Below are 24976 nucleotides of genomic sequence, written 5' to 3' on the forward strand. Positions count from 1 at the left end.
TAAAAATTCACCTTATAAATTGGCAGTTTAAATTCGATCTTAAGTTACTATGAAAATTACCCTTCATTATTGCTGTTGTAAGGCAAACTTATCAATAAGAACAAAAGTAGAATTTACTGCAACAACCCATAACTTTTTTTATGCTTTATCAAAGAGCATAAAATTAGAAAAAACTCTCTCAGAAAATAATTATTCTTGACCGCAAAGCAGACCAAACTTACTCTGGTGTTTTGATTGTTTATTGTTTCAGTGCCCACGATTTAGATGCGCGATAAATGCTAAAGCTCGTGTATAATATTCTCGCGAATCCAAAGCGTTCATCTGATCCACACATTATTTCTGCCTGGGAGCAGCCGCTGTGTGTCGTTGCGTATAAATTTACATGCGTGGGCAGCGGTGTAATGTTGAGGCTTGGGCGCAGTAAAAATTAAAAAAAAGAGCACAAGGTACGTTGTGTTGTATACCTTGCAATAAAATGCACACTAAATCAAAATCATGCGCCTGCTTGAATTCGTAAACTAGACCCAAGGAAAATAAACGTGAGCGGAATACGAGACACAAAGGTTGAAAACCATCTCAACTCTCAGGATTAATTGTAAGATAAAAAAATAAAATGATAAAATTTTATGAATATTAAAATAAAAGTATGGGAAAATATTTAAAAAAAATGTTATTTTATTTAGATAAAAATTTAGGTGCATTCAAAAAATCGTAAACCGCCTCTAAAAATATGTTTGGAAAATAATTATTTTTATCTATGCCCTGCTGAAAGTTCTAGTTCATCACCTGCCGCCCAACGTGTGGAGCAATTCACACTTTGGCCCTCGCCTTGCAATTAACACCTCGTCGGAGCCGCATGCATGCGACGACGCAATTTTCGCGCTAGACCTGCGCCTGATCAAAAGCAGTTCACATGGAAGTGGTGCAGAATACTTTGCGCTTTTATTGCTCCCTTTTCATTGCAACACACCATTAAATATCAATCAAGGAAAAAATGGGACAGACAAATTGGAGAAAAATCCATTTGGTTTAACCTTCGGGTCAGTATTATTTTTAGAAAAATTATCTTAATTACGGCTTTCACTGAAAATATGCGAAAAAACTTTGATTTAAAATGTAATTTTCAAAAATAATTTTAGACTTGGAATTTATATTTTCATCGCAATTAAAATTAATGCTGATGTTAATTTTTTGCTTCTATTGAAGTGAAATTTTATTATGCGCCTGAAGAGTGAGTGGATTTGTATTCTTGGTCGTGATTAGATTCAATTAAATAAGCCCTGGTGCCCTCGTCTGTGAGTACATTTGCTTGACATGCTGTAATTGCCGGTCATTATTTCGCTGGATGACAATGAGCGAGAAAACGCATGTGTTGCGTATGAATGTGTGACGTCTCGACGCAGTTGCATAATTATCAGAATCTCGGCGGATCAGCAGACCGACTATATGAGAACTGGTTTGCTGAGACTCTCCGCATATTTGGCTCAAATCAGTCGCAGCCGGTTTGGCTCAAATCCTCGGCCAGCAATTGAAAACGACCCAATCAAAAGTGGGCCTCGGGCAGTTGCGTTTAATTTGAATTTGATGTATCTCATAAATTCATTTGCTGAGAACAGATGTAGGGACAATACCAAAATATAATTTTAAAAGTCGGATTTTTGAAACAGAAATTAAAAATACAAAATATGTTTTTTGTAGCCTCCGTAGTTCTTTAATTTTACAGTCGAAAGTTTTTGTCCATGACCAAGAAAGAAGAAATGTTTTCTAAAAAGCTGTTAAAATAACGAGCGGCGGGAGCTTTATCCTGTTTTATTATTATAAATTATTGCCCCGCTCGGAGATTTCCAATTTTGTGAGAAGACATACGCTGTATATGTGAGTTTGCTTGTACATACACATATTATCATCCCATTGTGAATGAGGCAACGCGAGTGTCTGCCTCGGATACATGGAAACGCTGCTATTATATTGTCGTCTGTGTTAAGTCAGGCGTTGGTTTTTAATTACAGCTTTTCCTCCACCAAACAATACAGTGGCGGGCGATGTAATTATTCATTGAGAATACAAAAAAGCAAATGAAAAGAAAAAAACTATACTTAATTAAAAAAATAATTAATTCTAATTATTTTACAAATAATGTATTGATTTGTTTTTTTCTAATGGATAAATTTTTGCGATTGACCATTAGTTTCTCAGTATAACTAAATGGAATTCATAATAAGTAACAAAGCCCATATTAAATCGATAAACAAGTCTGAAGATAAATACAAAGTTTAGCGGAAATTGATAATTTTGATTTAAAAAAAGAAAAAATAAATGTTTTAATCAAATGCAATATTATTTAACTATTTGTTTCTCATTTATATTTTATAATCAATCGCTCTTTACTTCCACAATATCCTCTTGATTTTCTTTTTCCTGCAAGCCGGACGAACTTATCTCTTGTTCTTTTTCTACTGGTGCAGCAACTTCCTCTTTGTCATGCTTTTTATTATGCTCTTGCGCAAATTTAGCTGAGAAAATAAAAAAAAAATTAAATAAAACTTTTGACAAATTTTTTACCTGGTTTTCCAAAAGCTGTCCTGATTATAGTCTGACAGGGGGCATCAACGGCAACATACAGCCACAGTGTTAAAGGGATAATCATGACCAAGGTGCCAAGATATTCAAACACCTTTGGAAAATTAGCACAAATATTAAAAATTGGGAATCTTTCCATTTCAAAAACGGATTCCTACGACTTCAAAGGTTGAAAAATAAGTGTTTGCCCTATTTTGGCCAATGTGAAAGACAATCATGTCAATGTGCACCAGGTAGGCACAAAAGCTGAGTTTGCTCAACGGCAAAAAGTGCTTCCATGACAAAATCGAGTTGACGATGCCTTTAAAAAAAAAGTAATTAAATGAGTATTTTAATAGAAATTTAAATACCTCCGTATCCATTGGTGCAAGCCCAGATTATGAACGAAATTCCGACGCCCCAAGCAAACCTGTGGAGACCAGCAAAGAAAGCTGCCCCCACGTGTTCGTACTCATAGTCGACGTTGTAAGGGATGACGATCATGTAGACAATCGCCAAACACAACGCCGTGTTGAGCAGCCACTCAACCACGACCCAAATTTTGTTCATCTTGATTGTCACGTTGTTGGCCAGCAAGTAGGCCAAAATCATGCCGGCCAAGTAAGGCGCCGCGCGAACGGCTGGATTTGTGTAAATCAGAGTGCCAAAGTTTCCGGTTGTCAACGGGCTTTAGAAACGGAAATGTTATGAAAATTAAAATATTCAATTAATCATTTACTTGGGCGTCAATGCGTTGGTCATGTGCAAGTTGAAGGCGAATGTGTAATAAAAAGCCAGAGCAACTGAGAAAAAGGACAGCAGGCCTAACAAAGTAAGACCGATTTTGGGCCGCTTCAGCATTGCGATTATGACGAAAGGTGACATCACCAACGCCAGCTGCATGTCCACCTGAAGGTACCAACCCTGGCCAAGACACTTTACAAGAAATATTTAGAAATGAATTAAAAAAAGCTATAATTTTTTTCAAACCATGGATGCGCCAGGCTTGTAGAAATTTTGAATGTACACTAGGGTGGCCCACCAGTATCCCTCACACCGCTTTGTTTCCAACTCAATGGCCAAGTCCCACAAAGGGCCGTGGCTCAGTCTTTTGAGCACCGTTGTCAGGCAGAAAATCACCATTGCAAGGGGCACCGTAATTCTAATTAAAATATAATTGGAAATAATTTACAAGTTATTGCATTAAATTTCACATGCCTGATGAATCGGTAGATCATGTATTTGAAGACATTGAATTTCCTGCCTTTTTTCTGGTCCACCAGAGGCACGTAGACCGTAAGCAATCCGCTCAGGACAAAAAATGTGTCCACAGAAAGGGACCCATGCAGAACAGGTGCCATTGTCCACATATGAATGTACTGTAGAAACAAAATTTATCAAAAATATATATAATTTATAAAGCTTATTTGCCTTATTTATGGCCAAATTAAGGTTCATGTGGGGGTTGAAAAAGTCTACAGGGTAGACGTGCAGAAGAATGACCCAAAAGGTGCTGAGCACCCTGAGGCCGTGCAGGCAGGGCAGTTGTCCTGGAGGTACGCTTTTTGCTGGCAGTTTGAATAACTCCCTAAAATTGGTGCGAAGTGAAAACGCTCGCACCACAACATGCATATCTAAATTTAATAATCTATTTAATAAAATTAGTAAAATAAAATTGAACAAAACCTTTGTCTTTGGGCCACGCGTAATCGCAGATCGTCGCAAATATTAATACAATGTTGAAGATCATAAAGGTTATTCTGTGAAATAATAAATTGTGAGAATCGATTGCAAAAAATATTAAAGAAATTACAAGAAAAGCCAGGCACCGGTGTCTAGATCTTTAGATCCGTCGTCCTCGTAATAGCAAGAAGATTCAATCACCGTCATGTCCACATCCAAATTGAATTGAGAGAAAAATTGCCCCAAATTAAAATCCGCCACTCTTTTCACACCATCAGCGTTGCAGGTCGAGGGTGCACAAACGGCCCATTGTGCCAAAAAGTTGTCACTCTGAATGTTTTTGTTTTCATTTAAAAAATTTTTAAAAATTTAATTAGAATTACAAAATTTTGCAGCTGGTTGGTTTCAACGTAATTCACGCCTGTGCGTAAATTAATATTCTTCGAAATCCTCTCTTGCGCCAATTGCATTTGGTTTAAAATTAATTGTCCCTTTGGATCTATGGTTTTGTTTGAAGCTTGCTTGAAGCCCAGCTGCGCCCTGCAAAACTTTCCTTTGAACCTGGGAACTCCGTCGTTACTCAACGGCCCTCGCACGGCCAAACATTCGTCGTAATTTCCCAATTGAAATCGGGCGGCGCCCTGCAGAATTCCGTCCGGGGGCAGTTTCGTCGAAGAATCCAGCACTTCATTTTGATTGATTTTTTTTAAGTAAAAAAATTAAAGAAATCCTTACTTTTAAGAGCCCATAGCTGCGGATTAAGGGGACTGATTCCTGCCTGGTACGCGATAATGTCCAAAGAGCATTGAAATGACGGGTCAGCCCTGACAATCCCTAGGCCAAAAATCAGGGTGGCGAAAATTGAGAATATAATTGGGCCTCCCATTTTGGTTTAAACTCGGCAGCTAAGTGGGACGTTTTGATAATATGAATCACAGACCGATGATGTCAATGGAAAAAGATTGAAAAGGCGAGATAGCGTTATTATTCAACAAGTTGAATATTATCTTAATTGGTTTGATAAAAACATTTTAGATTTTAAAAAGCATTCACAATTTTTATAATATTCAATCTGATTACAAGAACTCATAGACTTTAATTAATTGCCCAATGAAAATTGAAATTTTGATAATCGTATAAAAACATCTCTTCGTACTTGTTTAAAAGAATAATATAATGAATAAATTTAAAATAATATTATGATCATGGCTTTTAACACTGAAAATGAGGAATATATGAGTTCCTTAAAAGTTGATTGAATTAAAATTTTCAATTTTTCCGCTTAAAAATTTTTTATTTTCATTTTAAATTATTCAACTTAAGCGCTTATTTAATGTGCGACTTGCTCAAAACAAAATTAGAGAATTCACGGCATATTATTTAATCATTCACTCTTTATTTCAACAACATCTTCTTCATTTTTCACCTGCTCTTGTATGACTGGATTTATATCCTGCCCTTTTGGCTGCTCTTCCTCAACACTAACTTTTTTAGCAGTGGTTGCTGATAAATATTGCAGAAGATTAAAATATTAATATAATTAAGTAAGTAAACCGTACCTGCTTTACCAAAAACGACCCTGATGATGGTCTGACAGGGGGCATCGACGGCCAAATAAAGCCACGTTGCTGGTGGAAGCATCATTACCAATGTGCTGAGGAACTCGCAAACCTAATATGGCCCAATAAAATAAACCAAATCTAAAATCAAAAATTTTCTTACTGCTCTAAAGGATGAATAATAAGTGTTTGCTCTTGTCTGGCCAAGGTGATATAAATTCACGTCTATGTGCACCAGGTAGGCGCAGAAACTAATTTTGCTAAGGGGCAAAAAATATTTCCAGGATAAAATCGAGTTGACAACACCTTCAAATAAAAAATTAATTAAATTCTTAATAATATGGCAAAATATTTAGTACCTCCGTATCCGTTGGTGCAAGCCCAGATTATGAACGAAATTCCGACGCCCCAAGCAAACCTGTGGAGACCAGCAAAGAAAGCTGCGCTCACGTGTTCGTACTGATAGTCGACGTTGTAAGGGATGACGATCATGTAGACAATCGCCAAACACATGGCCGTGTTGAGCAGCCACTCGATCAACACCCAAATTTTATTCATCTTGATTGTTATTTTGTTTGCAAGCAAGTAGGCCAAAATCATACCGGCCAAGTAAGGCGCCGCACGAATGGCTGGATTTAAGTAAATCAGTTTTCCAAAGTCTCCAGTTGAGAACGGACTAAAAAATTAATTAATTAAATAATAAACGAGACGAGGAGTAAAAAAAAAGAACTAGAAATGAAAAATAAACTTTTATCACCAAGAGACCATAAGACAAAATTCACAATGGTTTTTCTTCATCTAACATTCTCATTTTTTACTAAATTACCTAAATTAAATTAATGTTTTATGAACTGTTATAAATACTTTGGTGTTACTGCATTGGTCATGTGCAAGTTGAAGGCCAACGTGTAATAGAAAGCCAGGGCAACAGAGCCAAACGATAGAACTCCTAATAAAGCGAGACCGATTTTGGGCCGCTTGAGCATGGCAATTATGACAAAAGGTGCGACGACAAACGCCAGTTGCATGTCCACCTGGAGGTACCACCCTTGGTTGAGACACTTTTTGAGATAATCATTAAAAACAAACAAACTTTGAACTGGTATTTTTTAAACCACGGATTCGCCAGGCTTGAAGAAATTTTGAATGTAGACCAGGGAGACCCACCAGTATTGCTCACATCTTGAAGTTTCCGATTCGACGATCAGATCCCACAAAGGACCATCACTTAGTCGTTTGTGAACCGTGGCCAGGTAGAAGATCATCATTGCAAAAGGCGGCGTGATTCTAAAAATTTATTTACTACAAATCTTCATAAAAATATTGATATTGATAGTATTGCCTGATAAATCGATACACAAAGTATTTGAAAATATTAAATTTTCTGCCCTTTTTCTGCTCCATCAGGGGCACGTAGACCGTTAGCAAGCCACTTAGGACAAAAAATGTATCCACAGATAAGGCGGCGTGCAAAATTGGTGCCATTGTCCACATATAAGGATACTGTTCAGCAAAATGCAAAATATATAATTTATTAAAAAAAATTAATTAAATTATGCACCGTTTTGACAGCCGATTTAAAGTTAATGTGGGGGTTGAAATAGTCAACGGGTTGAGTGTGGATCAGGACGACCCAACAGAGGCTGAAAACCCTGAGGCCGTGCAGGCAGGGCAGTTGTCCTGGAGGTACACTTTTTGTTGGCAATTTGAATAGATCCCTCAGATTGGCGCGAAGTGAAAACGCTTTCACCACGACATGAATTTCTAATCCCGGCGAAAATTTTGTTTTCCAATATTTTGAAAATTAAAAAAAAAAAATTAAAACAATAAATAAACCTTTGTCTTTGGGCCAAACGTAATCACAAATTGTTGCAAACACCAATATCGTGTTGAAGATAATAAAGATTATTCTGTAAACAAAATTGAATTAATATCAAATGATGATAAACAAATTTAAAAAACTACAAGAAGAGCCAGGAACCTGTGTCAAGGTCTTTGGATCCGTCGTCCTCATAGTAGCACGAGTTTTCTATCACAGTCGTATCGACTTCCAAATTAAATTGAGAGAAAAATAGTCCTAGATTAAAATCTGCCATTCTTTTGACGCCGTCAGCATTGCAAGACGAGGGCGAACAAACTGCCCATTGTGCCAAAACATCATCACTCTGTTCCCAAATCAAAATATTTTAATATTTATGGGTAAATTTAGAATTTTACCAAGTTTTGCAACTGATTAGTTTCCACATAATTCACAGTGCCTGTGCGAAAATCCATATTTTTCACAATTCTCTCTTGCGCCAATCGCATTTGGTTTAAAATTAATTGTCCCTTTGGATCTATGGTTTTGTTTGAAGCTTGCTTGAAGCCCAGCTGCGCCCTGCAAAACTTTCCTTTGAACCTGGGAACTCCGTTGTTACTCAACGGCCCTCGCACGGCCAAACATTCGTCGTAATTTCCCAATTGAAATCGGGCGGCGCCCTGCAGAATTCCGTCCGGGGGCTGTTTCGTCGAAGAATCCAGCACTTGAATTGAAATGTAATTTGCTCTTGCATAAAATAAATGAACCTACTTTTAAGTGCCCATGGCTGTATGGGGCTGCTGAGGCCTATCTGGTAGGCGAGAATGTCCACAGAGCATCGAGTTGACGGGTCAGCCAATACCACCCCTAGCCCAAAAATCAAGTAGAGCGTGCCTCTCATTTTAACACTAACAAGTCTTGAGCACTGTATTGACTGCGTGAACTTGTTGATAACAAGTAAAAATCAAAACGTCATATTGCGATTATTAAAATATTTTGATTGTTATCTTTATCAAACGTGGTCAGATAAGTCCGCGCTGAACATTAAATTTAACATTGAATTAATTAATTTCATATTGGTAGGAATAAGCACTGAATGTAATAAATCAATAAAATATTTATAAAACTACTTACAATTGGAATTAACAGTGCAGTTTGTTCCTCTTTATACTTTGTGAGAGCAACAATGAAACAACAAAAGCTATTATTTATAACTTTTGATCTACTGATTTAAAGAATAAAATACGCATTATTTCAAATTTGTCTATTTTCTATTCTATATTTTTATCGCATGAAAATTATTTAAAAAGATTGAGACAAAAATGTTTTGAAAAAAATTCACTTTCTTCTAAACATCTTTTAATTTCGTCATTGTTTTTGATGACTTTCCCTTTTTATCACATTTATAACTTTGGTGACCCGAGATAATAAAAGCGGAAGGAAAAGTTATAAAAACGTGCTCTTCTCCACTCCATTTTATACAGCTGGGTGCAAACTTGACCCACAGAATATTTGAAGAGTCCAACAAGTTTGAATAAAATAAGCGAGCTTCCTTAAAAGTTGGCACCAGCCGCCGTCAGACAATAGTTTTCTGTGTCCATCTCCCTCATTGGCCTACTTATGCGCGGCGCAAATGTATGCTCGAGAGAGTCGCCGGCTCTCAAACATCCCGTATGTAATTTAGTACTATGCAGAGCACTTTGCAATCAGCGCAAATGTATATGGTAATTCTTTTGTCTGGTCCAATTCACTCTGCGCGCTCTCGGTCGCTGATCAAAGAAGGCGCAGAGAATCGAGTGCAATTCGAGTTTTGAGAGAGAGTTATTTTTATCCTTACACTTTCTGCACATATGCACCTTGAATAACCACCCACCGGCGGCTCAGTTGAAAAAAAGTTGACGTCATGCACGGCGGCTCGTCTCTGGGGAATTTTGCGCGAGTGGCCTGCGTTGCATTCAAAACAATCAGCCGCGAGTTGAGTGAGCGAAAGGGTCTGCATCGTAAATTGGCCGCAGGACGCGAAACAAAAGCAGAGGAGAGAAGCGGTGAAATATGAAATAAGCCATAAAATTTTTATGGAACGCAGCCAAAAGAATAAGCCATGGTCTCGGCTATGAATTTAAATTCTCAAATTCCTCTCTTTAAAACAGCAAAATTTAATTTACAGTCTTATTCAGGGTGCCCTTTTTAGAGTTCATTGACTTAATAAACTACGTTTTATTTAACATCACTAACAAATATAACTTCTATGTTTACTTAATACTCAAAGTTTAAAGTTCCCCAATTTGTGTGTTGCTGGCGTGTTGATAGAAATTATTGTTGAATTTATATTAATATCTTTGATTAAGTTTTTCTTGGATGACATCACTACATATAAAAATAAGCTATGTGCTTTTAAAAATAATCATTTTTTTAAACGAGGAAAGCACGCGAATATTATCAAGGTTAATTCGCGTTAGAAAAGCAATTCGATGTGACTCGCACATCCAGTTTGTCGCCTCTAATTATAGTGTGGGGACCCTTCCTTGCGTAATGTTATACAATGTGTGACGATGGTGTTCGGCCACTTTTATGGTGCGTGACCATCTGCAGAATTGCGCTCGTTTCCTTTTTTCACTCACTTCTGCCGAGGGCGAAGAGAACAAGTTTTCATTCATTCGATCTAAATCGAAAGCCTTTGATCCCGAGAATGAAAGAGAGCGCTTATCACTTTTTTCGTCACCGCCTCAGCGAGGAAATGTCAAAAGGCTAGCGTGCGAAAAAATGCGCGGGGTTACGAACTCTTTAACTCATCATTTTCTATCGCAGACCAGAGTTTTCAAATTTACTCTCATAATTGACTAATATCTGCCAGCTTTTTTAGTTTTAATAAAATTTGTCAATTTTTTTTTTAAATATGGCTCAGAGGAAGGGATTATTTACTAAATAAAAATTAAAACTGGTGGCCGCCAAATCAAAAAAATTATAACAAAAAACTACTTAAAATGCATAATGAAAATTAAAACTGTATTTTTGATTAAAATTTCAGGTTAGCAAAAATTACAGTTTACAAAGGTCACCGCAGTTTAAATTATTTAGACTGAAAGTTCACAATCTTTTCGCAATCGAATTTAATAAATATTGGAACTTTTTTAATCCTATAATTTACAAATTAATGGGGGAAAATATTAACTTTTTAAATTTTTTCGCTAGAACTTTTTACATAGGCGGTCTTAATTAGCCAAAATTAAAATGTGAAATTTTCCCAAACTGGGTTTTAAGATCAACACTATAATTTTTCTAAAAATTCAATACGTATTTTTATATATTTCTAGATTTTTAAACGTTGGAACACTCCGCAGTGGGTGCTTCCCATCAACTTTGATCTTAATTGACGTTTAAAATAAAATGCTGTCATTAATCACTCAACAGAACATTTAATTTTTTGTGTGAGTGTTTTTGCAGTTTTTATTACTCGTTGGAGTTGATGGACGTTTAAAAAGCAAAAAAAGACACAAAGGCGTACGAAGAAGTTTGGCCAGCTTCCAGAGCGTGACACAAGGAAGGGTAAATAAAATCCATCGTTGCGGCGCGAGTCGATTTGTCATGCGGGATCGAGAGACAAATTTCTCCGGGGCGGCCGCACACGTAAACAAATTAGTAAAAGCAGGACACGCGCTGCTGAGAGCTGGATGGAAATAAGAGATATTAGCCGCGTGATAAGGATGTGTGTTGAAACGAGTGCACTGCGGGGACGTCGTGCCGCCGCTGCACATAAAATTAACACCGACTTGTACTTAAGTGGGCACATCCATTTCTCGGGCCGGCCGGCCGCCGCGCGGAGGAAAGCGAATTTTAAGCAGGCCTTGATTTGTTTCCTCTCTCTCGATCTCGCATGAAAGGGGCGAGCAAATGGAATAAAGCCGCGGCCGCGAAATGTGCAGGCATGAAATGCGATTATGTTGCTGTGGGCCGCAGTTTCGAAGAGGAAGTCGCCTGATGAAAATGATGGCTCGAATGACCTGCCCGAAAACGAGGGAGGGCTTTTTCATGTGGACGTGCGCCAACTTCTTAAAACGCATGGGAAAGGTGCCACACCCTTGATTATGAATTATTACCAAACGGGGGAGAAGAAATGAGAAAATCGCAGACGCCCATCACTAAATTAACACAGACGTCTTGAATATTTTAAAATTTTTGCAGATGTTTTGAAGGAGAGAAAGTTTAATCAGGGCTTGAAGGCTAAAAACTTTTTGTTTCTTCTATTTTTAGAGTCTTATTTTATTTTATGAATTTTTAAATAAGAGAATTTAGAAAATTTTATTCTTACAGTCAAACCAGAATCAAACTTTTTTTATAAAATAAAATTTTCAGTATTTATCATTTTACATTATTTTGCATTCTTAGCCGAAGTTTTAATCCTGTTTCGTCGTCTTTGAGTATTTTAAATAAAAAAATAGTCGATCGACTAAATTTTAAACTTCTACAAGACCGAAATTAGATTTATGTTTTTTGTGATTAAACAAATAGACAAATATTTATGACTGTTTCTTTAATGAGACATTTCTTCTTTTGGCTATGCAAATTTGAAAACCAGCAGTTAAAAAAACACCTTATTAAACTGACATCAAAGCAATTTGCCGCCTCACAGCGTGGGGCACAATATAGTTTATTTTTATTTTGGCAGTAAATAGAAGTGGAAATTTGAATTATTATTGCTGTAAGTCGCAGCAGCATCATAAAGTCTTGTCGTGAGATATAAATTATATATTTATAGAAAAAAAACTCAACGTGCGACCTTGCTGGATAAAAGCTGGATAAAATCTTGATCACATTTTAATGTGCTGCTGGTCTAGAAGAATTTCTCGCTTTGATGCTTCTAGATCAAGAGGGCTTATGCGCATTAATTTGTTTATGTCCAAATTGGATTACGCCGACTCGAGAGAGCAGAGAGTCTTCTGGACCATCACTTACGAAAATACAGCGCCCAAAGTGACTTTTATTGGCCTAGACTTGTTGAGAGATCTTAATTTGAATATGTGCGTGTTATTGAATAATTTTAGACGCGCAGAGAGCGAGGGCGAAAACGGATTAGGATGCGCGAAACAAAGGTCACTGGCACCAGAGCACAGATACGTTGCAAAACATGTGGCTCCTCCAGTTTGCTGATTAGATTCGCCATTGGGGATAAAAACTCCTAATTCTATTTTGGGTTAGCTGCGAAAGCTGTTGAATGGAAGTAAATCTTTCACCCTCACCCTTCCATTTCTTCAAAATGCAATACATGTTAAATAAAAATGTGTGTAAGTATAATAATTTCAGTACAATGACAAATTACAAATAAAAAGAGTCATTTAAACTGATAAAGTTGTAATTAAAAAAAGGTTTAAAAGTTATTTTTGCATAATTATTTGAATTATTTTATTTTTAAATATAATATATTTTATTATGTTGATTTGTTTTAATATTTAATTCGATTTAATTTATTGCAAACATAATTTTGATTCTTCCCATGAGCAAAAAAATATGATTGCACTTAACACAAGGTTAAAACCCCAATAAATCTCTGAAGATCATGTAAAATGTGAAACATTGTTCTGCGTCAGCAATAAATGGCCCCTTCAGTTATAGAATGCATTATAATGATATCGTGCCGCATCGAAATATTGAAAGCATCACTTTTTTTATATTTCCAGAGGCTGCTTATTCGTGCCATCCGTGAAACCCCTCTCACATAAATAATGCAAAGAGACGCGCGAGCCTCCCATTTAAAAAGATCACTCGAAACAAAAAAAATGAGAGGCTCTCCAGCGAGCATACATATCGAGTCAGTAAAATGATGTTAAATAATTCAGGAGCGCGCTGCAGAAGAAAGTGCGTGGCGCGCACAAAAACAAAAGCAAAGAGTGGCGACGACAGACGCCGCTTCCTGGGCTTTTGAAGTGCGGCGTGGCCTATTTCGTGTGTTTTAATTGAGAGAATTCCTCCATATCTATGCAGAAGGGCCACCAACAGCTGTCCCGGCCCATATTGATGGATTTTAAAAACAAAGCTTTTAAGTGCTTCTCTAAATTGAAGAGAGCTAGGGAGAGCGATTTATTTATTGACAACAAACAAATTGACTGCTCTATCAAAATAAAACGACCGCATGCCCGCGATCTGTTGCTGCAGCCATGTGTGTGCCCCGAAATTTATTTTTACTTCTGTTAATGGCCTGGTAAAAAGTGAATGGGGCTGAAGATACGATTATAAATTAATCTAATTGACTGGAGAGTGACTCATTTTTAATTACTCCCACAAACCCACAACTCTACATCCACTCGTGCTTCGATGAATTTCAATTTACAGGAAAATTTCCAATTTTTTCTTCAATCAATGAATTACAATAAAAATTTTCACAGTAAGATAGGTTTTTAAATAACTTTTTATTTATTTTAAATATCTCTCATTAATAATTAATTTAAAAAATGTAATTATTTTAAATATTTACTACAGACAAATTCAGGTAAAAATTTAGAATTCAATTAATAGGTGTTTTTGTTTTCTGTAATGCTGAAATTTCTTGCAAATTTTAAGTGTGTATTTGTTCGAGGGGGCAACGCAGGGGTGGCTGTTGCAAAAAAAGGACGGGGTAGCGCGTCGGTGTGCGCATCCATCCATCCGTCCCCCTTTGTACCGGAATTGGCAATTCGCGAAAACTGCAAGTGGCGCGGTGGCGGCCGAGGTGAAGCTCGGCAGTCCGAGTGATGCTGCAGGCAGGAGCTGCTAGGCGGCACAGCAGCATTCCGTGAACGTTGTGGGGTGGTGTGCGTCACACATAGAAATATCGATCGGGGGTTGGAGTTGCCAGGCGGTGAAAAAGAAGAAGCGCACCGACCGAACGACCGACGACCGCTTCACGAATATCCGCAACATTATCTCATTGTCTGTGGCATGGTGAGCCAAGTTTAATTTCTGCTGATCTGTTGCCTCTTTCTTTTTCATCAAGGGCGTTTTTGTTCCATCACACAAGCGAGATCAGCTGGCGAGCACTTTTGCCGATGAGATTAATCGGTACAAAATTTGCATTTGTTTTGAAAGTTTTCATTTCCTTTGGTGAATAAATTTCCTTTTGGCATGCGATCCTTTTTTCTGCTCGGATTATGAAAATATTAACTTTATAAAGGGGCACGAATATCTTTATATAAAACGTCTTTCTCTCTTTAGATGTTTTATTTTATTCTTAAAATAGAAAAGTTCCCACAAAAAGTCACAGAAGTTTTTTTACTTTATTTAATGAACCGCCTCATTTTCTCGGAAGGCTTTGATTTATTGCACTCCATCAAACGTCGCGATAGACGCAATTAGTAGTGCGTTCCTCTCACTACTCAGTCAGGCCTAATACAGAGAAAACATGAAAAGCCATGCACGCTCTGGTGGCGGCGGAATAATAATGACATTTAAAGTCATGCGTGTGTGCAGAGCTAGTTAGGCCGTGCCTTATTCCGAACACAAAACCACACCGACCGCGACACATCGACAGATCCTCAAACATATGGGACGAGCCAATTGCTAACGTCAAGGAAAACCCACTGAAGTTGCCAAAAGCATGCAAAAATAGTCCTGACCACTCTTGACATTGGCGTCTTTGAATTTTAAATTAGCTCATCCTTAATTCTGCTAAAACTGCTTTCTTTCAAATATTCAAAAAAACAGCATTGGCATCATCCAAGAATAAAAAATGATTACCAATTTCATATTTTTATCAAAGTTTTTTTGCAGTTAAAAATTCAATTAAATAATTTGTAGACTCTAGGCGATTTGCTTAAGCTTAATTTTAGTTTGTTTAAAATATATTAAAAGTGTTTGAAAATAAATTTATGAAGTTATTTAATAATAATTTCAAATATTTTTACCTGTCGAACTTAATATATTATTAAATTTTTTATTAATTGTATTGAATTTCATTTCTGATACTATATAAATGGTTTTTGACATTAATTAATTGAAGTACAAATTTGTTCCATGTTCCATGAGACACAAATAAACAGTTTAAAGTAACATAAATAAATATTATGAACCCTAGCCGCTCATTTTTTCGTTTAGTATAAAATTAATGAGAAAAATGAGTTTAATTGAAAATAATATTTTAGAAATTATTCATTTTTCAACTGATTTTTGTGCAAAATCTCAGAATGATGCAAATATGTTATGTAATCCGCATTCAAATTTATAGCAAGTTTGAGAATTAATTCAGCCTTAGCCTCCTTGACTGCCTTTTCATTTCATTCTTTCATTAAAATCTGACACTTTCTTGCAGTCTAGACCAGCACTCGAAAATAAAAATTCGCTCACGCACCACAAGCGCGACAATTGCACCGCGTGCGTCTCTTGAAATCGCAACAAAAAATGTTTCATTCGAGAGCGCGGCGCTCGTCTGGCGGCAGCCAAGCGGTCTAATTTAGCCAAACAAGCGCGCAGACTGGCTCTCAACAAGTCTGCTTGGTGGTCCAGACCACGGCAGGGGTGGTTGGCTGATGGTTTTCTGTGTGAGTTGAGAGAGAGACAGACGGAGAGCGTGTATACAGAATTAATATGACAAAAGAAGAGGAGCAAATGCAGAGAGAGCTCAATGAGATTACATCAGAGCCAGCCCCAGAGAAGAGTTGTTGCCAAAACGAAAATACCCCCGGCCGCGGGGCCGCCTCATCTCGTTAAACTACCTTTTGGCGGCTGAATTAGCACCTTTGCCGGCGCGGTAATTAATCAGCCCAATTAATCTGCTTGCATAATCAAAAACCCAAGCATGCTCTTTCTTTCTTTCTCTTCTTTCGTGACCTAGTTGGCCGATATGCATGCACTTTGCTCCGCCGGATATGCATGCACGTGCATGCATAAATGCACTTTTAACTGCCCATTAAAATCGATCTGTTTGAGAAAGACCGTTAAAGTGCTGCAGTAATTCGGTAAATTTTACAGCCGCTGCTGACCGAGCAAATCGTAAATGATTTTTTATGGAGATGAAATGGACGATGAGTTTTTTAAGCGACAGAGAGAAAAGCGTGAGAGCGTTTTGACACTTTGTCGTTTTGGAAGCATGCCGTGGATTTTATGGTTTGTTTACTTGCTTTAATGTGCTCTCCGTACAGTACCTAAAAAAACTAGGTTATGTATTTCTGTCAACCCATAATATTGGAGGAGGTACTTAATTTTTTTCTGATGTTAATATGCGTGGTGAATTTTATGATGTTCACAAAGAATGAAGTACTAAAAATAAATTAATTTTATGCGGTGGGTTTAAAAACTATACATTTTCCTGTAATTTAATTGATAAAATTTTATCTGTAAATTTACATTGTTTAACTGACAAAAGGGCCTTTAACAAATTTCTGTTGTATCAAGTTTTCCAATGAAAAGATGTATCCCTTTCCTCAGAAAATTTCCTTTTTCAAAACACTGACGATTTTTTTCGCATTTACATATTTCTTTATTAGTACAAAGATAAAAGTTTTGTTTTTATATTTAATAAAGAAAATCTGTTTTTACTTGGGAAAATATTATTTATTTCCAATTATGTGGTCAAACATTTTTGTTAATACAGTTTTAGGAAATAAATCTTAATTTTTTGTGTTAATAATTGAATTTAGTTACTGAGATAATTTTTAATTCAAGTTTTAAGCTTAAGTTGTATAATTTTCAGTGCAGTTCAAGTTAGTCACACGTTTGAGCAGTTGAGGCGCGTGTATATTAAATGTCACGGAGTCACTCTCGCAGCATGGGATCTAAAGGCCTTTGCTCTTTTTCTAATGGATTTATTTTTGGCCGCACCGGAATACGCAACGTCATACAAGCGCGTGCGAGGCGAAATTCGCACACGGAAAATTCTGCTTGCACGCAAATTCACTTATCGAGTGCAAATAGCATTTGCAGCAAATCATTGTGAAACTACAAAGAGCCGACTTTGAAATAAGCACGGCAGTGTCGAAGCCATAAAGCTACCTTTAGATATATTTGTTTTTTCGCCAAGAACAGACAAGCTGAGCATTGTTTTGCATGTCAACAGTTGTTCAATTTGTAAAAAAGGAGCAGTGAAGAAGTATGGAGGGTATTATTTCACTGGCGAGCGCCGACGGAATGTGTCATGCTTGAGAGATAAGCCTTTCGTCAAAATTCTAAACCAATACTTCTTGTGACGGATTCCATAAAAGAATCAAACAGACAGAATTTAAATCTAATTGTAAGTTTTTATATTTAAATTTAGCTTCAATAATTATTAATATAAAAATATTGCCAATCGTTATGAATATAAAATCTTTATTTAACTTTTCATTATTTTATTATTTCTTGTTTATTTTTTAATGTTTATTTATTTTGTTTTGATAAAAATTACATTGTTTTATGATTTATTTTAGCTACATGCAATTTCTGTTTGATTTTTGTATTTACAAGGTTTGTAGAACCTGACATTTGTAATTATCATGTAAAGAAATTAGAATGATTTATTGGTTTGGTTTTCTGCAAATGGTGCTTGTCATTAAAATTAATAATTGAGATTATACCAAAAAATCGGAAATAATTTCTATTTATTTAGTATCAGAAATCAATATTTAACCATCAAATTATTTAAATTTTCAAAACAAATTCCATTATTAATTTTATTTTGATTTTTTTTCCGACTTGAGAGTTTTAAAGTCACTTTCATTTTTCACCCGCGGACAGACACAAATCCGGCGCGGCGATTTTTAACACATTAAGTCATGCGTCGAGAGTCTAATTTTAGTCGAGCACTCTCTCATTTACGTTGTGCAGCTTGACGAAATTGAAACTTTTTACTCCACGCCACACAAAAAATGATTGCTCTCCAAATTTGGCGGCACGATCTGTGCCGTTTTGAGGGTCTGTTTGTAATAAACGCGCGGCGGCCCGACTACTTCCTGCAGCACACACAGATTAGGATTAAAACGCCGTCGCATCGCAACTACTTCCGCCACAGATGGAGCGTGGGTGGCACCGACGGAATTAATTAATCTGATCGATTTAATTGTCCCAGACGCAAATAATGATTTATGATCGGCGCAGACTGCGAGTCGTCATGTGGATGAAATCATTGGGTCGCGACCGGCGGCGAGGAAACAAAAAGCTCGGCTGGGGACTCTCGCTTGATTATACCAGCACCGTTTTTTGTTTGTTCGCCCAATGACACAAACACACACAACGATTATCTTTTGTAAAAAGGCGCATGCAGTTTCGGACGCTCGCTGATCCGCTTAAAGCCTGGTGATAAAAGTAATGACCGGAGCGCGCGATAAAAACGGCTGAAAGTTTCCTTTAATGGACTTGATATTGACCCACTTTAAGAAGAAGTCAAATTGCTCATTATTTTGGATGTTTATGGGGAAATTATTTTAATCGTAGAAAAATCACTCCAAACCTTTTTAACGTTATTTGATTCTTCTAAAGTGAAATTATTTACACCTTAAAAGTAATTTTCATGATCAATCTTTAATGCAGTTTTATTAAATTAATTTGATTAATTATTGTCATTGTTGTTGTTTATTTGTCCTCATTTTTAAAAATACATTGTTTACATTCAATTGTTGTAAACAATTTATTTAAAAAAAAATATGGATAAAACGGCACCACCACCATCAAAATTTTTTCTAAAACTTCCGAGATCAAAAAGACGCAGTGAGCCTCGGTTGACTAAGTTTTTTTCTAAATCTTTATTGACACAGTCAAATCATATTTTAACAACAATAGAAGCCATTTTTGGCAGTTATTAGATCTTCAACAATTCAAAATTTTATCCCGCCTTGTCTTGAAGACTCGATTTAATTTCCCAAATAGGAACCGTAAAGAAACATATAATTCTATTTTTGAGACAAACGTTTTTAAAAAAGCTCAAAATTAAAAAGAAAAATGTCGCTTTTTATTTTTAAGCCTTTCAGGCAATTTTAGGAATAAATGGAAATGAAACCAAGCGAGAAATAACCAAACCTTTTGAAAAGCCAAAAAAGCTCCAGACCATATTTTTTAGCGTTTGAAAATTTCTTTCTGCCGTGTGAATTTTTGAGCTTTTTCTGAATAAACGAGAGGGAAAAATGTTATATATTATGGACTTCAAAGCAAGCACATATATTTTGTCATCCTATATGCGAAACTCACGCATAAGGCAGCAGCGAGCGCGTGATAATTTGAAAAGTGCGTCACCCGCTAGACTACACAAAAGCTGAAAGCAGGGTCCTTTTTTCGTCGCTGCCGAAAAGCAGAGAAGTGTTTGCCTTCTTGTTATCATCCGTGCACGGCGAGAGTAATTCTATGTGCAACTATTTGCTCATGCAATCTAACCACGCGAGATAAGCAGAGGATAATAATTAAATTATGCTTTCCGCACGCCGAGCACGCTAGAGTGTCTACCACTATCCTTTTACTATCCTTGTATAAATATTCACAAAAACTTTACCTCAGAAAGAATACGGCTTAATAATTACATCTTCTCTGAGTTAAAAAACTGAAGGAAAAAGTTAATTAGTTAATAATTTTTTTTAGTTATTAAATGTTTAAATATAACATCTTATTTTAGTCAAGGTTTAACCACAATAAAGAATTATTTTTTTTTAATAAAAGTTAATTTTATTTGTTTGTATTTTTTACTTCTTATCATGCAGTGTGTTTCAATAATTTTAACGGTTTATAAAAGATTTTATTGGTAGGGAGAGGTTCTATTTTCAGCAACCCAACCACAATTGAACAATCTATAAAATATAATTCAAACACACCCATATTGTCCTTTTTCTAATTATTACATTATAATTTGACTATCACAAAACCACAAAAAGTTAAAACTTTATGCATTTATTATCTCAAAAATGGTCTAATAATTTGTTATTGTTATAAATTTAAATGATATTATTTGAATTGTAGTTTGAAGTTAAAAGTTAATTTTAATGTATTTGTCCCTGAAGAGCTGATTACGATTTCCTAGCAGGTAGATTGATCGTCTCTAAGGAGCTTTCAATAAGTCAATTAGCAATCTGATCCCCTGCATAGATATAACCAAAGAATCAACGATTAAATTATTCCACAAGTGTACTTTCTCGCATGTTCCAAATACAAACAAAGAGACGAATGGTCAATGCTCACGCATGGAGAAAAATTAACAAGTGGAGATTTCTCACGAAGCTCATTTCACCAGAATAATTAAAAGGCTGATGGAAAAATGAGATATCGGTTGCCTGCTGTTCTCCCGGCAGATAAATCATCTCTCAGATCGGGAGGAGGATTTTTTTATTTTAAAAAGAGGGATGAAATAAGTCTCTCACCTTTTGCCCTTGGTCTCTTTGTAACGCCGCAAATCCGAAAAAGGGAAACGGGTTCGGGGCTTTGGTTACACCGTTAGAAAATTAAATCGTCCAAAACCAAACGCTCTCCCTTGTTTTTTCGTGCTCAAGTTGGGAGGGTGACGCAGAACATATTGTTGAGATGTGCTCGAAATTAAGTGAGGTGATGAGCACCGCACGGGGGTGCATGTTTGTTTGCTTACTCGGAGCTCATCTCTCGACTTCAAAGTGGGTCCCTGCTGCTCCGGGGGTGAATAATTTTAAGAATGCATGCCGGCGAAAGAGGCTCATTGAAATCCGAGAACGTTATGACAAAATGAAAAGAGATTGAAACCAGGTGGCTTGAGATTGAGGCTAAAATAGCTCACTTCCGATTTGAGATTCGAACTGGAAATTACGTGCAGGATTTTATGTTTTAATTTCCCCTGAGTGATAAATCAATTCTTCAATAAAGTGTTTTTTGGGCGGATTGAATTACTATGGTAGCTAAGCTGCTCACTTGCCGCACATCGAGCGCAGCATCTCGAATTGCCTTTCAAAAAGGGGCGCACGAATCTTCGGCGGTTATGCCACAGCGAGATGAAGAGTGGACGCATAAATTATCAGTCAACACCATGTGGCGCTAATTAGCGGCTGAATATATGGTTCTCTTTGAAAGGCACACAGCTGAAAGGAGAGATACTGCCGCTTAAATGAAAAATATCAGACATGACACCAACTATTTTCTACGAATGGACGTCCTTTAATTAATATGTTGATTTTTGAAACAGAAGACAGAATAACAATGATGATTTGAAATTATATTTGAACATTTTAGGAACCGCAGGAGGAATTATTTTAATGAAAACAGAATAGGTTTAGATGCAAAATGATGTTATTATATACATATTTTAAACCATGAGATGTAATTAAAATTTTATTTTCTTGCGTCTTTCAAGGGAACATTTTTAGGTGCCTGACTGCGGATTTGATCAAATTTGGCATGTCAATTAGGATCCTGAAGTAGAGTCCAGAATTAAATTATTAGCTACTGAAATGCATTTTTCACCCCCGAAAGAAGGTTTGAAGTTTGCCATTAAAATAGATGATGATTTATTATCTCTAATTTGGTACAAAATTGTGGTAACAAATTTTGGTACCACAGTGTAGTAGCAAATTGTGGTACCACAGTGTGGTAGCAAATTGTGGTACCACAGTGTGGTAGCAAATTGTGGTACCACAGTGTGGTAGCAAATTGTGAAACCACAGTGTGGTAGCAAATTGTGGAACCACAGTGTGGTAGCAAATTGTGGTACCACAGTGTGGTAGCAAATTGTGGTATCACAGAAGTTTGAGTTTTCCTTGATCAAATTATTTATTATCTCTAATTTGGTACGAAATTGTGGTAACAAATTTTGGTGCCACAGTGTGGTAGCAAATTTTGGTGCCACAGTGTGGTAGCAAATTGTGGTACCACAGTGTGGTAGCAAATTGTGGTACTACAGTGTGGTAGAAAATTGTGGTACCACAGTGTGGTAGAAAATTGTGGTACCACAGTGTGGTAGCAAATTGTGGTACCACAGTGTGGTACCAAATTGTGGTACCACAGTGAGTTTGAGTTTGCCTTTAGAGTAGATGATCAAATCATTTATTATCTCAAATTTGTTACGAAATTGTGGTAACAAATTTTGGTACCACAGTGTGGTAGCAAATTGTGGTACCACAGTGTGGTAGAAAATTGTGGTACCACAGTGTGGTAGCAAATTGTGGTACCACAGTGTGGTAGCAAATTGTGGTACCACAGTGTGGTAGCAAATTGTGGTACCACAGTGTGGTAGAAAATTGTGGTACCACAGTGTGGTAGAAAATTGTGGTACCACAGTGTGGTAGAAAATTGTGGTACCACAGTGTGGTAGAAAATTGTGGTACCACAGTGTGGTACCACAGTGAGTTTGAGTTTGCCTTTAAAGTAGATGATCAAATTATTTATTATCTCAAATTTGGTACCACAATGTGGTTTTTTCACCCCTACAGAAGGATAAGTTTGACATTAAAATAGATGATGATATTATTTATTATCTATTTTAATGGCAAACTCAAACCCTTCTGTAGGGGTGAAAAATGCATTTCAGCAGCCAATAATTTAATTCTGGACTCTACTAGAGAATCCTTATCGACATTCCATATTTGATCAAAATCGCAGTTAGGCACCTAAAAATGTTCCCTTGTTAGAACAAGTGAGAGCGTAAAAATGTTCCTTGTAAAGCTTATTAAAAATAAGTATAATATTAAAAAATTAATTATTCAATTGTAAACAACTTTTTATAATAAACACATGAAAAAAACACTATGTTTATACTTTTTATTTATTTACTGAGACACATTAATTAAACCTCTGCGTAAAATATTTTATAAACAGTTATTATGAGTTCAGATTGATTAATAGGGATTATCTGCATCAGTTGATTAACCTACTTGCAGCTTAATCAATCGATTTGATCTCTGCGTTTGCTCTCGAATAAATCTCAATAAACAAATAACCTTTCATGCAATTTGCCGGATTAAACTCAAGTTGCGGTGCTAAATAGGTCAATAAGGCCACTCGCTTGTTTTGCCATCAAATCCGAAATTACACGCGGTCGCTTTCTTTAATTCCACTGCTCAGACGACCTTGTCCCTTCAAGCGCCAAAAGGAAGGAACTTTCTGGCACTAAATCAAGCACCTAATCAGCGACAATAATTGGCCGCGGTTACAAAATAATTAAATACTTTTAACATTCCGCGCGCACACCGGCGAAAAGAGCTGCCGCGGCACCCAATAAAAATTCTCGCCGTCCACGACGGGACAGGTGTGCTGCAGGAAGGGGCTATTCTTATTATAGTTTATAAAAAGCGCTGCTCCTCTTCGGAATGGTAATTCCGAAACGCCTTAAACGATGACAAATTTAATGTAGCGGCGGCGGCGGGAATAAAAAATAGCTCCCTGCGTTTCCTTAATCTGGGCCTATTGTGTTGACTCGGCGCGGGGATTAGAATTTATGAAGCATAGCGCGGGGGGCACAGGTATGAAGATAATGCCAGCAGGCGTGGTGAGGAATCTGCTTTTTGTATTTTCCTCCGTCTCGCATGCACACTCATATGTACGCGTGATGTGGTTTCTAATCTCGCGGGCCGCGTCATTTGATAAAGGGCACAATGCGCCCGAGAGCGAGCTCCTTATAATAACAGATGAGTTTCCTTTTCTCGGGGAATTTTTCGCCCACTGCCACTTGATATCACGCCCATGAGAGTTTATTTTTAGTGAATTAAGGCATCAATTTTTACGCGTCAAAGTTAAGGAAAAGGTTTCAGGAAAATTTAATTATATTATATTTTGGCCTGTGCATTTTTGTCTGTTTTTAATGGTCAAATAGTCAACTTTTTTCTTATCAATTTTACAGAAATTGGTTTCGGCCAAAATAATTGGTTTTGGTTGAACCAACTGAAACGAGCATCAGATTTATTCTTAGCTCTACCGATTTAGATTAATATTATTTTAAAATAAAATTGATTAAGAGAGACTTGTATGGGTTTTTGTAAAAATTTAAATTGAAGTTTTGCTGAAACTGACAATAAAGAAACAAATTATAAATTTTTCATTAGTTCATATGCAAAAATCAAGTTCATTTGTCCACGTTGTTTACATTAAATTGTTGAAAGCTATTTATTAATAAAAAGATTTGCTGGATAAAAGGGCACAATTTTATTAATTAAGAATTTGGAACTTGTTACATTATACTATCTATTTGGACGTATATTTATTCATGCATTGTGTGTTTTGTGTCGTTTCAGCAGGTGTCTGTCAAGGATGGGGTGGGACGAGCGGCGGCCGCCCCGCGATGACATCCCAAGTTTGAGGAGAGACCCCGCCGGCACCATGAGACGCGCCAGTGATATCAGACTGCATTACTTTAGTTTATTTCCAATCACATTTACGACTGCTTTACTAATTTTGGCGAGCTGCGTCAGCCCGTGTTTGAGTGAGCCTTTGGCCGTCGTGCCAGACCCTTTCAAATCCTCCACAGAAGGTTCGCAATTCTATAAATTTATCTCATTTCAAC

The 24976-nt window shown here is 36.7% G+C and overlaps 3 protein-coding genes across 13 annotated transcripts in view; 1 reads left to right on the top strand and 2 right to left on the bottom strand.

The window, feature by feature from the left end:
• The window catches only part of LOC132195817 (axotactin), a 45027-nt gene that overhangs the window by 1111 nt on the left and 18940 nt on the right, over positions 1–24976 (top strand). For 7 of the 10 annotated variants that reach the window (XR_009441691.1, XR_009441692.1, XM_059618039.1 and 4 more), the window contains exons 1-2: positions 14365–14514; positions 24711–24943. Coding sequence is in view for 8 of the 10 variants with exons in the window: in XM_059618039.1 (XP_059474022.1) it covers positions 24724–24943 (220 nt within the window). In the remaining 2 variants the exon portion in view is untranslated. Of the gene's footprint in view, positions 1–14364; positions 14515–24707; positions 24944–24976 lie in introns of those variants that run through there. The other 3 variants (XM_059618043.1, XM_059618042.1, XM_059618041.1) reach the window with 3 other exon arrangements.
• LOC132195875 (nose resistant to fluoxetine protein 6-like) lies at positions 1694–5181 on the bottom strand. The gene is made up of 12 exons (XM_059618150.1): positions 4978–5181; positions 4626–4927; positions 4373–4572; positions 4246–4319; positions 3991–4193; positions 3778–3938; positions 3550–3721; positions 3299–3495; positions 2931–3247; positions 2739–2881; positions 2563–2674; positions 1694–2513 (listed from the first exon to the last, which is right to left on the bottom strand). Exons 1-12 carry the CDS (start codon positions 5126–5128, stop codon positions 2374–2376), a joined length of 2172 nt encoding a protein of 723 aa, XP_059474133.1. The 5' UTR covers positions 5129–5181; the 3' UTR covers positions 1694–2373.
• LOC132195916 (nose resistant to fluoxetine protein 6-like) lies at positions 5526–8540 on the bottom strand. Of its 2 annotated transcripts, none has more exons than XM_059618214.1 (12): positions 8371–8540; positions 8019–8323; positions 7767–7966; positions 7638–7711; positions 7363–7565; positions 7144–7304; positions 6917–7088; positions 6666–6862; positions 6161–6477; positions 5965–6107; positions 5802–5913; positions 5526–5745 (listed from the first exon to the last, which is right to left on the bottom strand). In XM_059618214.1, exons 1-12 carry the CDS (start codon positions 8498–8500, stop codon positions 5627–5629), a joined length of 2133 nt encoding a protein of 710 aa, XP_059474197.1. In that variant the 5' UTR covers positions 8501–8540; the 3' UTR covers positions 5526–5626. The 2 variants fall into 2 exon arrangements, with proteins under 2 accessions (XP_059474197.1, XP_059474198.1); XM_059618215.1 differs by having other exon boundaries at positions 8019–8300; positions 8371–8512.

This window comes from Neocloeon triangulifer, unplaced genomic scaffold (genome assembly GCF_031216515.1).
Source record: "Neocloeon triangulifer isolate White Clay Creek 2 clone unplaced genomic scaffold, ASM3121651v1 ptg000011l, whole genome shotgun sequence".
In the NCBI taxonomy this organism is placed as follows: Eukaryota; Metazoa; Arthropoda; class Insecta; order Ephemeroptera; family Baetidae; genus Neocloeon; species Neocloeon triangulifer.

Coding starts and splice junctions, on each gene's coding strand:
- LOC132195875 (XM_059618150.1), bottom strand. CDS start 5,128: ATGGGAGGCCCAATTATATTCTCAATTTTCGCCACCCTGATTTTTGGC. Junction 3,248..3,298: donor ACCAACGCATTGACGCCCAA/GTAAATGATTAA, acceptor CCGTTTCTAAAG/CCCGTTGACAACCGGAAACT. Junction 2,882..2,930: donor TTGCACCAATGGATACGGAG/GTATTTAAATTT, acceptor TTTTTTTTAAAG/GCATCGTCAACTCGATTTTG.
- LOC132195916 (XM_059618214.1), bottom strand. CDS start 8,500: ATGAGAGGCACGCTCTACTTGATTTTTGGGCTAGGGGTGGTATTGGCT. Junction 7,712..7,766: donor ACAGGTTCCTGGCTCTTCTT/GTAGTTTTTTAA, acceptor TTTTGTTTACAG/AATAATCTTTATTATCTTCA. Junction 6,108..6,160: donor TTGCACCAACGGATACGGAG/GTACTAAATATT, acceptor TTTTATTTGAAG/GTGTTGTCAACTCGATTTTA.